General features: G+C 35.5%; 1 protein-coding gene across 1 annotated transcript in view; it reads right to left on the bottom strand.

The window, feature by feature from the left end:
• Positions 1-13,410, bottom strand: part of TM9SF3 (transmembrane 9 superfamily protein member 3) — a 75,698-nt gene that overhangs the window by 39,684 nt on the left and 22,604 nt on the right. The window contains exons 2-4 of the mRNA XM_081772214.1: positions 11,453-11,648; positions 6,254-6,376; positions 4,399-4,646 (exon numbers count right to left, since the gene is read on the bottom strand). Coding sequence (XP_081628340.1) covers positions 4,399-4,646; positions 6,254-6,376; positions 11,453-11,648 — 567 coding nt within the window. The remainder of the gene's footprint in view (positions 1-4,398; positions 4,647-6,253; positions 6,377-11,452; positions 11,649-13,410) is intronic.

The following is a 13,410-nucleotide window of genomic DNA, read 5'->3' as shown; positions in this document are numbered from 1 at the left end:
AAGGAAGAATGCATATCAAAAGCCATGCAGTTCTGTTCAACATTTCATTGAATATAAAATCAGAACAATATCCTCGCTCATTTCACAATATAGTTTTGATGATTATCCAATCTGAGACAAAAGAGAACTAGTACTTATGTCAGGGGCGGATCCAGGGGGGGATCTCCCCCCCCAGAAGAGGAAACTCTTATTTTATATATATAAATAAAACCAATCCCAAAGTTTGGAGCCCTTAAAAGTAACAGTATCAAACCCACCCCCCCACCCCCCCAGAAGTCGGTCCTGGATCCGCCCCTGACTTATGTCATATATAAAGTATCAGTCATGCCTGTGTCAGGTAAGATATTCCCTGTTTTTATATTGTCAAATTATAATCTTCTTTTGTTACTGCCTGGAATTTAACATCATTTTTCAGCAACGAGATTTTAATAGTATTTCCACTGGAATTCAACATATATCTACGTACCAAAGGTGAAAAATGTTACGAATAAGTGAGCAAGAGGATGCTAAAAGGCATATATTCGATGCGTAGTTTGAGACTATAAGTACAACCACAGAAAATAAATATACTATTTTTTGTATGTGTATATATACACATTCATGTGATAAATGAGCTAACATCAAAAGCACGACACTTCTTTCAATATACTGTTTAATGTTGGTAGTAGACATAAAATTCTATTAAAAACGAACAATATGAGAATTAAGAGAGTATCACCTCTCAAAGGTTATAGAGTTCACCAAATATAAAAGAAAATTGGTATTCCTTTGCAGCAAAGAGGTAAATGATACCTAGGTATTATTATTATTATTATTATTATTATTATTCCTCTTACGACAGGTTTTGTGCGCCAAATACGATACAAGGTATAAACTTAAATATCGTATTTATATCTACTTTCAGTTTGCAATACAAAGCAAACGTTATGATAGTAAATGATTTAATCTCATCTTCCCTAAAACTTTTCTTACTATACTGCACTTGAATATTGATCGATGGGACTTGGATTGGAATTTTATGTCCTTTTTCAGCAAGGAGACTATATAGACGAAAACTACAACTTACGAGGTGTGACACAAAAGAGCTTGATCCAATAAATCATTGTACTTACAGAATCAATTCTTCGTGACATTATCACCTTCTAAGTAGTCTCCTTCAGCATTCACACACTTCTGAATTCGGTGCTGCCATTGCTGGTAACAGTTTTGGAACGAGGCTTTTGGAAGGCTCTTCAGGAGATTCTCCGTTTTTGCCTGAGCCTCTTCAACGGAGGTAAAATTGGTTCCCTTTACGCAAGATTTACCTTTAGGAAATTAAAGTCGCATAGAGCCAAATCAGGTGAGTAAGGAGGACGCCATCACAGTAATGTTTTTGCTGGTCAAACTGCTTGACAGATAGGGCAGTGAGAGTGGGTGCATTGTCCTGGTGCAACAGAAATCCATCACTCCACAACTGTGGCGTTTTTTCCCTAATTTTTTCACGAAGTCTTTTTTGTATTTCAATGTAGTAGTGTTGATTAACAGTCCAACCGACCATTGGAAACCCATTCAGTCATTACAATTCCATTAATGTCAAAGAAGACAATTAACATTGCCTTGAATTTTGATTTTGACATGCATACTTTTTTGGGTCTTGGGGATCCTGGAGACTTCCACTGCATCGACTGGCGCTTTTTTTTTGGGGGGGGGGGATAGTATAAGTAAAAATCCATATCTCATCACATACAAGAGATTCCAACAAATTTTGTTCGTTTGCAATGTGTTCTAACATGTCCACACACACGTATTTACGGCACTGTTTTTGGTCATCGGGCAGAACTTTCGGAACAATCTTCCCACAAATCTTCCTCATGTGTAATTAAAATACGTCAGTTAAAATGCGTCGAACAGCTTCCCTATCGAAGTTAACGAACTCCACCACTGCACGAACACTTAATCTTCGGTCACCCCGAATCACATCACGAACTTTGGCAATGTTTTGGTCTGTAATCGGTGACCTTAGGCGCCCAGCACGTTCATCATTTTCCACACTGTCATTTTCCCCTGGAAACCGCTTATGCCATTCAAACACATGTGCACGAGACAAAGTTTTATCTCCATAAGCCTCGGTTAACATTTGAAATGTTTTCGTGGCGGATTTCTTAAGTTTTACAAGAAACTTGATGTTGATTCGCTGTTCGGTTTTTAGATTAAACATTTTTCCGGCAGAATGCAGAATGACGCAGTACTCCCAACTGGTGTGATCGGTTAAGTCAAACCGCATGGATAGAGGAGGTGTATGGGATGACGTCAGCGAAACAGTTGTTGCCAACTCCATTCTTTTTTCAAGCTACACATTTAGTTTCGGTTTTTTTTTTTTTTTTGTGTGTGTGTGTGTGTGTGTCACACCTCGTAAAATGCGATTAGAATCATTAATCGGGTTTGTATCCGAACCAAGTATCCTCATCGAGATCACTAGTAAGCCATTTAACTAGGATTAGAATTGTGATTTCTAGTGTTACTACTCTCGATTCATCATCTTAATCTGTAAATTTCAGAATGACACCGTGCCATCTAATTTTCATTTCCTATTCCACTATATTTATTTGATTGATTGCTGGGAATTCAATGACGGCATCTGTTCCAAGATAATCTACTCCTGTTATGGTATCTCTAAGGCAGTGACAAGTAAACATAAAACACGAAAGAGAAAATAAAGCCAGCGTATACACAAGCTAACAGCAAAGAATATAACAAACTATCCTCCGCCTCATTAATTTCAACCCCAAACTACTACAGACCAAGTCCCTAATGTCAAACAAAACAAACACACACAATGTTCTACAAAAATCTGAATGTGTTTAATAAATATTCAGGAAAATACGTTAAATAAAACTGGAGAGAACACGCTCCTTTATAATCAACCGATTTTAACTGCAAACAATTGAGACGTATGGAAATTCTTTATAAAAAAAAATAAATAAATAAATAAAACTAAATTTATGACAATGTATGACATATTACACCAAAATCAAACAGCTGTAACAGAAATTAACGTGAAATGTATTTTTAAATTATGGGGAAGAGACGGAAGTAATTCAAACCCATGAAGGAAGTGAATTCACCGCTCATTCTTAACTGATTTTAATCCCAAGCACTGGGGATTATGGAAAAGATTTTTTTTTTTAATAGTAGTTTTATATAAGTTATCGTGGAACACAATAACAAGGAAAAGATAATACTACTACTTCATTCTCTACTGATTTGAGCTCCCTGCAGAGAGGATGATTAGCAAACCTCAAAGAAAATCGAACATTTTTTTAAATGGAATTAGTGTGAAACACACTTTTGAAATTGAGGGGAAGGGTAAATTCCTCTTTTCATTTTTGGCAGATTTTAACCTCAAACCGTAGCCATATTCACAATGCTATAAAGAAAATACAAACGAAATTTTGTCATAGTCGAATAATTTTTACATGATTTATATTAGAAAACTTTCTTGCATGTACTTGTGCCAACTTGCAACATGAGAGAGATTTTATCTCCTTATACTTAATGGATTGCAACCTCAAACAAGTAGGGTTACTTCTGCGGTTTGAAAAAAGGCACATACTAAGTTTCGTTAAAATCGGATAAGTTCTACGAGAGTTATCGTGAAACAGATGGATAGACATACAAATGCCAATCGAGTTGAATTATAAAAGCTTCGCTAACGATCCTTGAAAATACAGGATTTGTTCCTTAAAATACAACCTCCATGCGTAACAGGAAATGTGAAGCTGACCATCATAATACACCTGAATCGAGGCTTAAATGAAATTATTTTCTTTAATCTTTTGATTACCACGCCTATTCTGCAATGTCAGGCTGTTGGTACTACGATGAAATTTATTTATTTATTTAAAGAAAAATGTAATTTCATATACTTTCAAATACTCGTAGCTCAGATCGTAACGGTCCTAGACACTTGAACAAGAAGCAGAATATGAAAAAAAGAACAAACTCACAAAATGTATGATTTACGTACTTTCTGCGAACCATCGCTGAGGAGGAAATGAGGAAAGAAAATAGAAAACTGCTCCCAACTATGACTTCTAAATTGTTTTGACTCTCAGTGCGTTGAAAACTGGCCATCACTGTTCTAGAGAATAATACCGCCAACCCTAACTGCATCATTTTCCAAGACAGATACAATCATTTGGCAGTTCAATTTACATTCTGAACGAAGAGTATCTACTAAAGTGTCACCAAATTCTTGAATTTTCCTGCTCAGTTATTCAATTATAAGCAAGACAATAAATTAGTTCATAAAGATAACGGTGATAACACTTTGAGTGGGCATTTTATTGCTTGGTACTCAGCAACATATTCAAAAGAAACGGAGATAAATACATAGCGTAACGAACAAATTCTACTTACCCTATGTTGGAAGAAATTTGGATCTAAATACTTGTCGAATCTGTCTTCAAATTTCACATTGGACTTTTTCCAATTGACTTCATACGTAAATGGAATCTTAGCATTTAAGGTGAGCTTTACTTTATTTTCTGATGTTAAGTTGACATCCACAATTTGCTTGCCATTATAACCAATGTCGAACTTTTTGTGAGTCCAAATGTAGTAACTGTAAGCACCGCCTCCATTATCTTCGACTTCGCCAACAATTCCTTTATCAAAAAAATAAAAAAAGAGGAATTAGTCGACTGTCCGTTGTATACACTACTAACAAATAGTCAATCATTCTCTTCACTTTTTAGCCATTCATTCCATGACACAGTTATTTATTTTCAAGATTGTCTTTTTCACAACCAACCCAAATCTATATCCACTTCACACGTAGAAAGCTCGAACGAAAGTAGCTGAATTGGTAATTTTTTTATAAAGTTATTTGGTTCTTCATACTGTTTCTTCTTTCATTCCAATACGAACTTCAGCAAATTGTAATGGACGAAGAATCCCTATGGTGAAACAAAACTAAAACTACAGTGCTAACTCTGAACAATAAAAAGAATGGTTCCAAGTGAAGAGCGATCTCAATCAAGGTGAAATATCGTTATGAAAGGCAGGCATGGTTAGAAGGGCAAAAGAAGAACAGATTGTTTAATGTGACATCACAGACATTTTGGTTTGAAAAGAAATAAAAGAAAACGTACGAATATAACCAGATACTGAGGACAAATATACAGAAGCCTCCACATAACTCAAAAGTCAAATATTTGATCACTTCAAGGGACAAACATTAGTAAGGGAAACAAAACTATGAGAGGAGTCTACTGAAGAAACTTTCAAAAGATAAATGGCAAAATTACAGAAATTATTAGGAAACAAAAGCAAGGGTCTGCTCTCTGCAAACACGTGAAGCAGCTGCTATGGGATACGAACACACCTACAAAAGTAAAAATGATACCATGCAACATGTACTTCATACCCGTGACTCTTAACGCTGAAGAAACATTCATAATAATGAAGAGAGAACGAAGCAGAATCCAAAAATGAAGATAAAATTTCTAAATATTTAAAGCACGGAAAGAACAAGAAAGAAATGAAGTAAACAGGAAAATACTCAACCAAGATATTTTATATATAAAGTATATGTTCGCTGCTGCACCGAAACCTTCGACTTGGTATATAATATAGGTTAAAATTGTGCTTAATTAAGAGCTCTTACTGTTTACATTCAACTTTTTTAAACTTGCTTTTTTATAATCAGGATATTAATATATCATGAATTATTTAGTAAACAAAGACACATTACAATATTACCATATTTTTATCTCGAAAACCAGTATGATTTGAATATAAATAAAAATGTCTATTCAACTCGTTTTGCGAATGTTCAAATTATTAACTTTCATTGAATCTTCAAGGTGCCCTTGTAAAGTTGTGTGAAGCACAATTTGAGCACTAATCCTCTAGCCACTGAATTAAGCTAAAGAACAACCAAATTTAAAAAAAAAAAAAAGAAAAGAAAAAAATGAATATTAATTATTTTTCTACAACTTTCTTATTTAAGTGCTTTGGTACAATTGAAACGACAGCTTAAAAAAAATATTCTGAATAAATTCCCTCCTCTGCCCAAATGAAAGGATAAAAACTATATGAACTTTTTTTGTTTCTTTTTAAATTTTCTATTTTTCTTTCATCTTTTAATGAACACAGAAATTTTCATGAATAGGATTGATGAAGGACCAACACATTGCTAATAAAAAATAACCTAAGCAAACAACAAATACAATATCGAAACTTGTTAACATATTTTTGTGCCATTACTTACCCCACACTGGAAGATCATCTATATACATTTGATACCAATAATGATTCTTCACAGCATATACGAATGCTTTCAGTTTCTCTTCATTGAGTTCTACTTCACATATTGGTGTGATTGATGTATCAGCTGAAAAGAAAAATAAACAGAACATAAGTCATCTTCTTAACTACGAATATAAATAAATAATTTAATTCTCTCTCTCGCTTGCTACCCAATGACAACAATATTGCCATGCAAAATGGTATGTCATATTTACATTTTTACTTATTTTAAATTGGCATAGAAATTGAAAATTTACAAAGTGTATGTCACATCTTCCACTAAGCAATAAAAATATTATTTCTTAAGAGTGACTTACTTCGATCTGCGTGAATTAAAATCCGAAAAAATGAAAGAAGAGATCGAAACTAAACAATTTTGACTTGATGTGAATATGTGAAGTTAGAAGTAAAATATGAAGTGGAAACTACAGAAAAATGTCTAATCGAGTACGAGTATGAGATTAGGATTGGGTGTGTCATACTGCACAGATCTTTTTGCACCTGTCGATGTGTAAAATTCAGTATCAAGTCTGTCACGAAAGACAATATTATATAGAAAACGTACAAACATAGTGAGAAAAGTACAAAACTAAAATGAATAACACAATGTGATATCTTTTTCCGAGACTATGCTGCAAGGGTAAATGAGGGTCTAGGTATGAAAGATAAAGTAAAGTCAAATACATGTCACTGTCAGCTGACCTGGGAACTAAGAACACATTTAATGACAATAAACAAGAGAACACATAAGAAGGGGAAATGAGGTAAATTTAAACATTACGACACTCACAATGCGGGTAGGATATTGGGGTAACGAAGAAATATACAAACTCGTTTAGGGTCCATCTCCAAGCAGTGGTCGTAAGTCTACTGGTAAAGTCAGCTTGAAGTTAAGCATGATGAAGGAAGTTCACAAGCAGATGCTGAATGTTTTGTCTAGCTCCATAGAACGCACACAATAGTGGGAATCTACTACAAAATAGAGGACTATTGGTTGGGACAGATCTGAGAGAGCAGAAAAAAGCATGTAATAAAAATAAAATTTGTAGATGACTCGGTTATGATGGTAAGATTTAACCTTTGAGTCATTCCATGTGAAATCAACCAAATTTTGAGGGAAAAAAAGAACCTTGTCGTCTCAGAATTTGATGATACTTTGTGTACATGTAGGCCCCTATGAGAGGTGATCATGCACCAAATTGTAGCCGTGTACCCCCTGTAGTTTCAGAGTACAGAGTGGTAAAAAAAATAGACTAATTTTATGTTTTTCTAGAACCTTGTTAGCTTCAATTGGTCATATCTTCCGTAAATATTGAAGTAGAGAGACAAATAATATACCATTTTGAAGAGGAAAGAATATGCAACAAGATATGTCAGGAACATTTATTTGAAAATCGAATATTTTCGGGAAATCCCGGGAAAATTTTCGATCAGTAAAATCTCAGAAACTGCCCATTTGATTTCCTTGAAAATAGGTACTGAGGTAGCCCCATATGTCCGGTATAAGTGTGCCAAATGTCAACTTGGGCCAAGAATGGGCCTGGAGTCTACAATGATTTTCGTGACTATGTCGGGAGACGCACCTGGGATGCCAATGTAGCAACTTGACAATTTGTCAGTACTGGTGAAGTGAGGTGTAACTGATCTAGCTGTAACTGTGTGCAATTCAAAAGCTGCATTGCTGCTTAGGTGATTTCACTATGCCAGCATTGCCACGCCTCTATTGTGCCAATCCATTTGGCAGTCATAGCAGTAAAGTGAGGGTTGGACTTCGCTCGGTGTAAGCGTGGATGGCAGAACTGGCTCCACAACTTAAAGTTCAGAGTCTGAGCAAGGTGTGCAATAAGTGCAGGAAGGAACTAAGTAGGCGCAGTTCCAGAGTAGCTGATGTACAGGCAAGCGATGACCAAGAATCGTCTGATGGACAGTCTCTTAGCGGAAATCCTGATCAGCCTTTCACATCACCTGACGAAACAATTGACGTATTGAACCAGAGCTTTCAGGTACTTGGTGCGTCACCGATTCAGAAAAAGAAGCTGAAGAGATTGGCACCCCAGGTGTCTCTCCCGACATGGTCACACTAAAATCATTACAGACTTCAGGCCCATTCTTGGCCCAAGCTGACATTTGGCACACTTATGCCGAACATATGGGGCTACCTTGGTACCCAATTTCAAGGAAATCAAATAGGCAGTTTCTGAGATATCACTGACCAAAAATTTTCCAGGGATTTCCCGGAAAATATTTGATTTTCAAATAAATGTTCCTAACATATTTTTTAAGTATATTCTTTCCTTTTCAAAATGGTATATTATTTTTCCTATCTAGCTCAATATTTACAAGTTAACAAGATTCTACAAAAGACATCAAATTTGTCAATTTTTACCGCCCTGTACTCTGAAATTACAGGGAGTACACGGCTACAAATTGGTGCATGATCATCTCTCATAGAGGCCTACATGTACAGCAACTTTCATCGAAATCTGACACCATGAGGTTTTGGGCTTGGTTGATTTCACATGGAATGACCCCTTTAGTAGACACAGTGACTCTTATGACGCATAATACATGATCATGCTCGAAGTTTTATTTATTTGTTTATTTTTTATTAAAGGAATCAAATGCTAGCTGATAATGTTTTCTTCCTTAGTAGTTATTTTCATTATAATTGTCTGCTATACTTTGATGGTTACGGATAGGGAGGGAGGACAAGAAAATTATAACAAAAACAAGTGCACATATATATGGTTACTGTGGAGAGGAGCAGAAATATAGTATACTACATATATAATACAATTTTGTGAAAGAAAAATTATGGATAAGTAAGCTTTGCAGGAAGAACTCACAATAATACAGAGTACTTGATTCTACTGGCACAAGAGAAGACAAAGCCGGAAGTCCCACATACAGGAATACATACTATGTTCCAAAAGTTATTTCAAATGAATCACCCCCCAAAACAAAGAATTCGATACAACTCTAGGTCACTTTGGATATTTTTTTCACCCCTTCTCACCCACCATGCTGATGGAGGCTGAACGTGGACTTTAAAAATTGTTGATTCATTTTAATGACTATCGTGGAGGATAGCGTAATACTGTAGCGTCCTTAGTTTGCAATAATGTACAAGTTTGGTAGTGTATGTTTTCCTTTTACATGCTGTTTTGATATAAATGTAATTACCTGATGTAGTGCTATATCAAAGAAAAACAACTATGGTGGGTTTGAAACATTGTTCACCTTGTGATATCACAGAGTATGCCAAACAATGTCCACCTGCCAACATTTGTTTGGTGTAGAATTTCAGCGTCGTATAAAATTTCAAGTTACAAGGGCATATGAAGATAAATGCTCCACTCTATATATATAAAGCACATTTTAATATAAATATGCCATTAAGTACTAAGTAGTAAATAAGATGTCAATTAGATCATATAAGGTACAATTAAGGTTTTCTGTAATTTAAAGACTGCAAAGATTCTAACTGGAGCTGATATCGTTTTAGATCACACCCTTGTGCTGACTGAATTAGATATCCAACTTAAGAACGAAGAAAGAAACAAAAAAATTAAAGAAGCAATGTCAAAAAATGGTGATATTAAAAACAAAATTCGTTTGGAAATTCAAAGAGGAGCACCTGTTCAAAAGAAATGCACGCAGGGTAATAAGTGGTGAAAGCAGGTGAAACTCTGCGTACAAGCTGCAGACGAAACCGCACGATAGGGGAATCAACGCTGGTTATGAAGACAACGTATTACCGAAGCAACTTACACAAAAATGAAAGATGATTACATGAATACAAATTAGAACTATGGAAGCAACAATAATGAAATACATGAAACAGAGCCAGACAGGTATAATTAATACAGAAGTAAGCATAAGAAATGGAGAGATTAGAGTAAAATATAAACAAATGTAAAAGGAAGCTGAATTGATGGAAATACGCCCGAAGAAAAGGAATAGGTGCATCTTTTGATAATCACTATTAGTCATCTAAAACAAGCTTGTTATCTTTGTGCTACATAAATTTTGGGTATAGTGTAACGAAGTAGTAATGAAAAAACATACAAATGGAAGACTATGTTTAATAGCTTGTTTCTTCTTAATATTATTCTCTGGTAATACTTTCGGGCATTAATTCACGGGGTCTTGGCTATTTATTAAAATGCTTGTAGAAAAACATAGTCAGAGATAGTATGCAGTTAAATATTTCGCAACAGTGAGATGGATATATACTTGCAGTACAAATTACATTTGTGTTTAGTTTCGTGGTTTCTGGGTTATATATTATGATGTCAATTTTCTGATGGGAGTTCTCAATTCTCTGACGAAAACACCAATTCCGGAACTTGTATTGCCCCTTGTCCGAATCGGCTCAATTTCAGCTTCGACTCGTTGGACAATACTGCCAGGCAGCACACAATACGAATAACAATATGAACTATACTTGCTCCAGATGTTAAAATTTAAATTAGCTAGATCGTCATTCTTCTTATATATATATTACTTTCTTTTCGTCCTGTACTGTAGATGTTATTTCTGAAACTACCTCATAACTGTTCGGTTTCCGACAGACGTTTACTAGAAGCCAAGCACACAGTTGGACATCGCGAAAAGGAACCCTTATTTATTGACTAGTGTTTGAACCTATTCTGTGAAGACTATTATTATATCGTTCAGACTGTAGAATCTCCGAAACTCCCATGATCCTACAATGGTGTTGTGTAACGTAATTTCGGATTGATTCTGGTACTATTTGCTGAAACTAATAAATTATCTTACAAAATATTCGGACATGTATTCAGTAATAATCAATGTATGCATTACTTTTGTTAATTTGACATTTTGTATTTCATTTATTGTAATATATACGTTCATGCAAACAGATCCTCAAAATAACTCAAATATAATGTTGATCTCTTCGAATACGGAAATTATGTATTCTAAGATACACATACATATACAAGGAAATTAGAAAATGTATGTTGTTCTCACGTACCTATACAAGAAAAAAGAAATATTTAGGATGCTCTCATCCCCAAAAGTTTTCAGAAAATCATGTAGAACATAAAATTAAAATCTGATACATATAAACAATTTTAAGGTTTAGAAATGAGTATGATTAATTCCTATCAAGCAAGTCTTATTATTATCTTCTTACCTTTGAATTCGATGTCAATTCCACTAAATTCAAGTTCAACTCCCTGCAAGGCTTCTCCAAGTGTTTCATGATAGTGACTTATCGTCTCCTTTGTGCCCAAGCAGAAAGGAAGAGAAAAATACGCGTAAGTTTCTTGCCGATTGTGGTATGGTCCCACTGTGTTCATCCACAACACCACCTCTTCATTATCTTCGTACTAGAAAGAAAAGAAAGCCCAAAGCTATACACTTCGCCACTTACACAAACTGATTCTGCATAACAATAGTATAAAGGAAGAACACTGACTTGATAAAGGTCTCCAGTAGTCAATTGATTAGAAAGCTCACCTTCGGCGCAGCAATTCTAGGCTGTATTATCTTTCAGGGTGAAATATTAGTACGGCCACGATTTCATTTTGAGGAAGATTCAAATTTACTAGGAAAAATTTTATAGAAGTGACTTACCCTAAACAGCTACAATTTGCCAATTTGCAATATTCTCATGTTACGGAGAACTGAACCTCCTGATCATCCCGTTAAATACGATCCTAGTAGGAGTTCTGCGTATTGTAGATTTCAGTAGACACAGTGCGTTGGTCTGTGTATTTTGTGTGTATTGAAACTAAGTAGGTCCAGCAAAATATGAAAACTATAGTATATATAAAACATATAACTTGTTAACAAACTGCATTAACTTGGAAGGACTATACATGTACATGGTCAGGTATTGTAACTTTTCTGAACAGAGTGAGACGTATTGGTTTCCAAACTCTCTTTAAGACACTTTGCACTGAGTTCAATTAACTTTCCTAATCAAAATATACACTCCTACACTGACCGCTAAAATTTAAGACCAAAAAATTAGCCTATCAGCATAAAGTAATAATAATTGTTAAAGCTTAGCGTCCCTTTTCAACACCGATGCTATATGAGACGCGGATCTATAGTCTAAGATGTAATCAGAACCACTGTAATACGTTCAATTTTCAAACTTCTCCCACCGGGAATTGAACCGCAGTATCATCAACATACTAATAATAACAATTTCAATGAATTAAACTTTTGAAAGAACTGAGAGATAACTGATTGCCCATGGCCACGCCTTTTACGTGTTAGAAAATCAATTTGAAAAATAACTACAATCTAAACGGGGTCTAAGGAGTGCTACGATTTTATTTCCAACCAAGTATTATTTTTCTTCAAGAACAACTCTGTGTATTTTATAACCAGATCTTGTGTGTTGGAAGTATACATATTGACTTAGCAATTACTTGCATAATTACTAAGCACACATTAGAGACCTGCACGGGCCGAATTTTTCGGCCCGAACCGAATCCGGTCCGAACGCACCTACGCCCGGCCCAGCCCGGGCCCGAAAAGTTTTGGGAGATTTTCGGCCCGAGCCCGGCCCGATAATTTTTTTAAAAAATTAGCTCGAGCCCGAATCTTTCTCAAAATTTAGTACTAAATTTGACCTAACCCTCAGAAACATTTTCTAAACTTTGGTTCACAACCTGATGCTTGCCTTCCGAATGGTACCATTGCCTCCTAGAACTTTGCCTGTCATCGAGAGAACAAAAACTCCATTCCCTGTAACAAAAATCTAACTTAATTGATTTTTAGCATAAAGTGAAGATGGCAATATTGTTTAGCGACAAGCAAAACATTCCCACCCCTTCCTTTTATATTTTGAGTTCAGTGAAGGTCAAGGTCAGAGCTCAATTTACCGCGCAATGCCTGCAATCCTCTATACTGAAAGTGGAGCCGCTAAGCAACACAAACTGTAAATAGCTATTCCATTCTTTGTAACATTTTTCACGGACACACTTCTTCAACGTTTGGCCTTATTCCAATTATCGTTTAACGAAAGTCAATAATTATTAAAGAATTGCAATTGATGGGCCCCAGCCCGGCCCGACCTGAAGAGAAATCAGTGTCGGCCAGCCCAAGCCCGGCCCGGCCCAAAGAAATAACAGTGTC

This window comes from Thermobia domestica, chromosome 1 (assembly GCF_964235325.1).
Source record: "Thermobia domestica chromosome 1, izTheDome1.hap1.1, whole genome shotgun sequence".
Taxonomy (NCBI): domain Eukaryota; kingdom Metazoa; phylum Arthropoda; class Insecta; order Zygentoma; family Lepismatidae; genus Thermobia; species Thermobia domestica.
The sequence above is the reverse complement of the archived record's forward strand: the minus strand, read 5'-3'. Positions and strand labels throughout refer to the sequence as shown.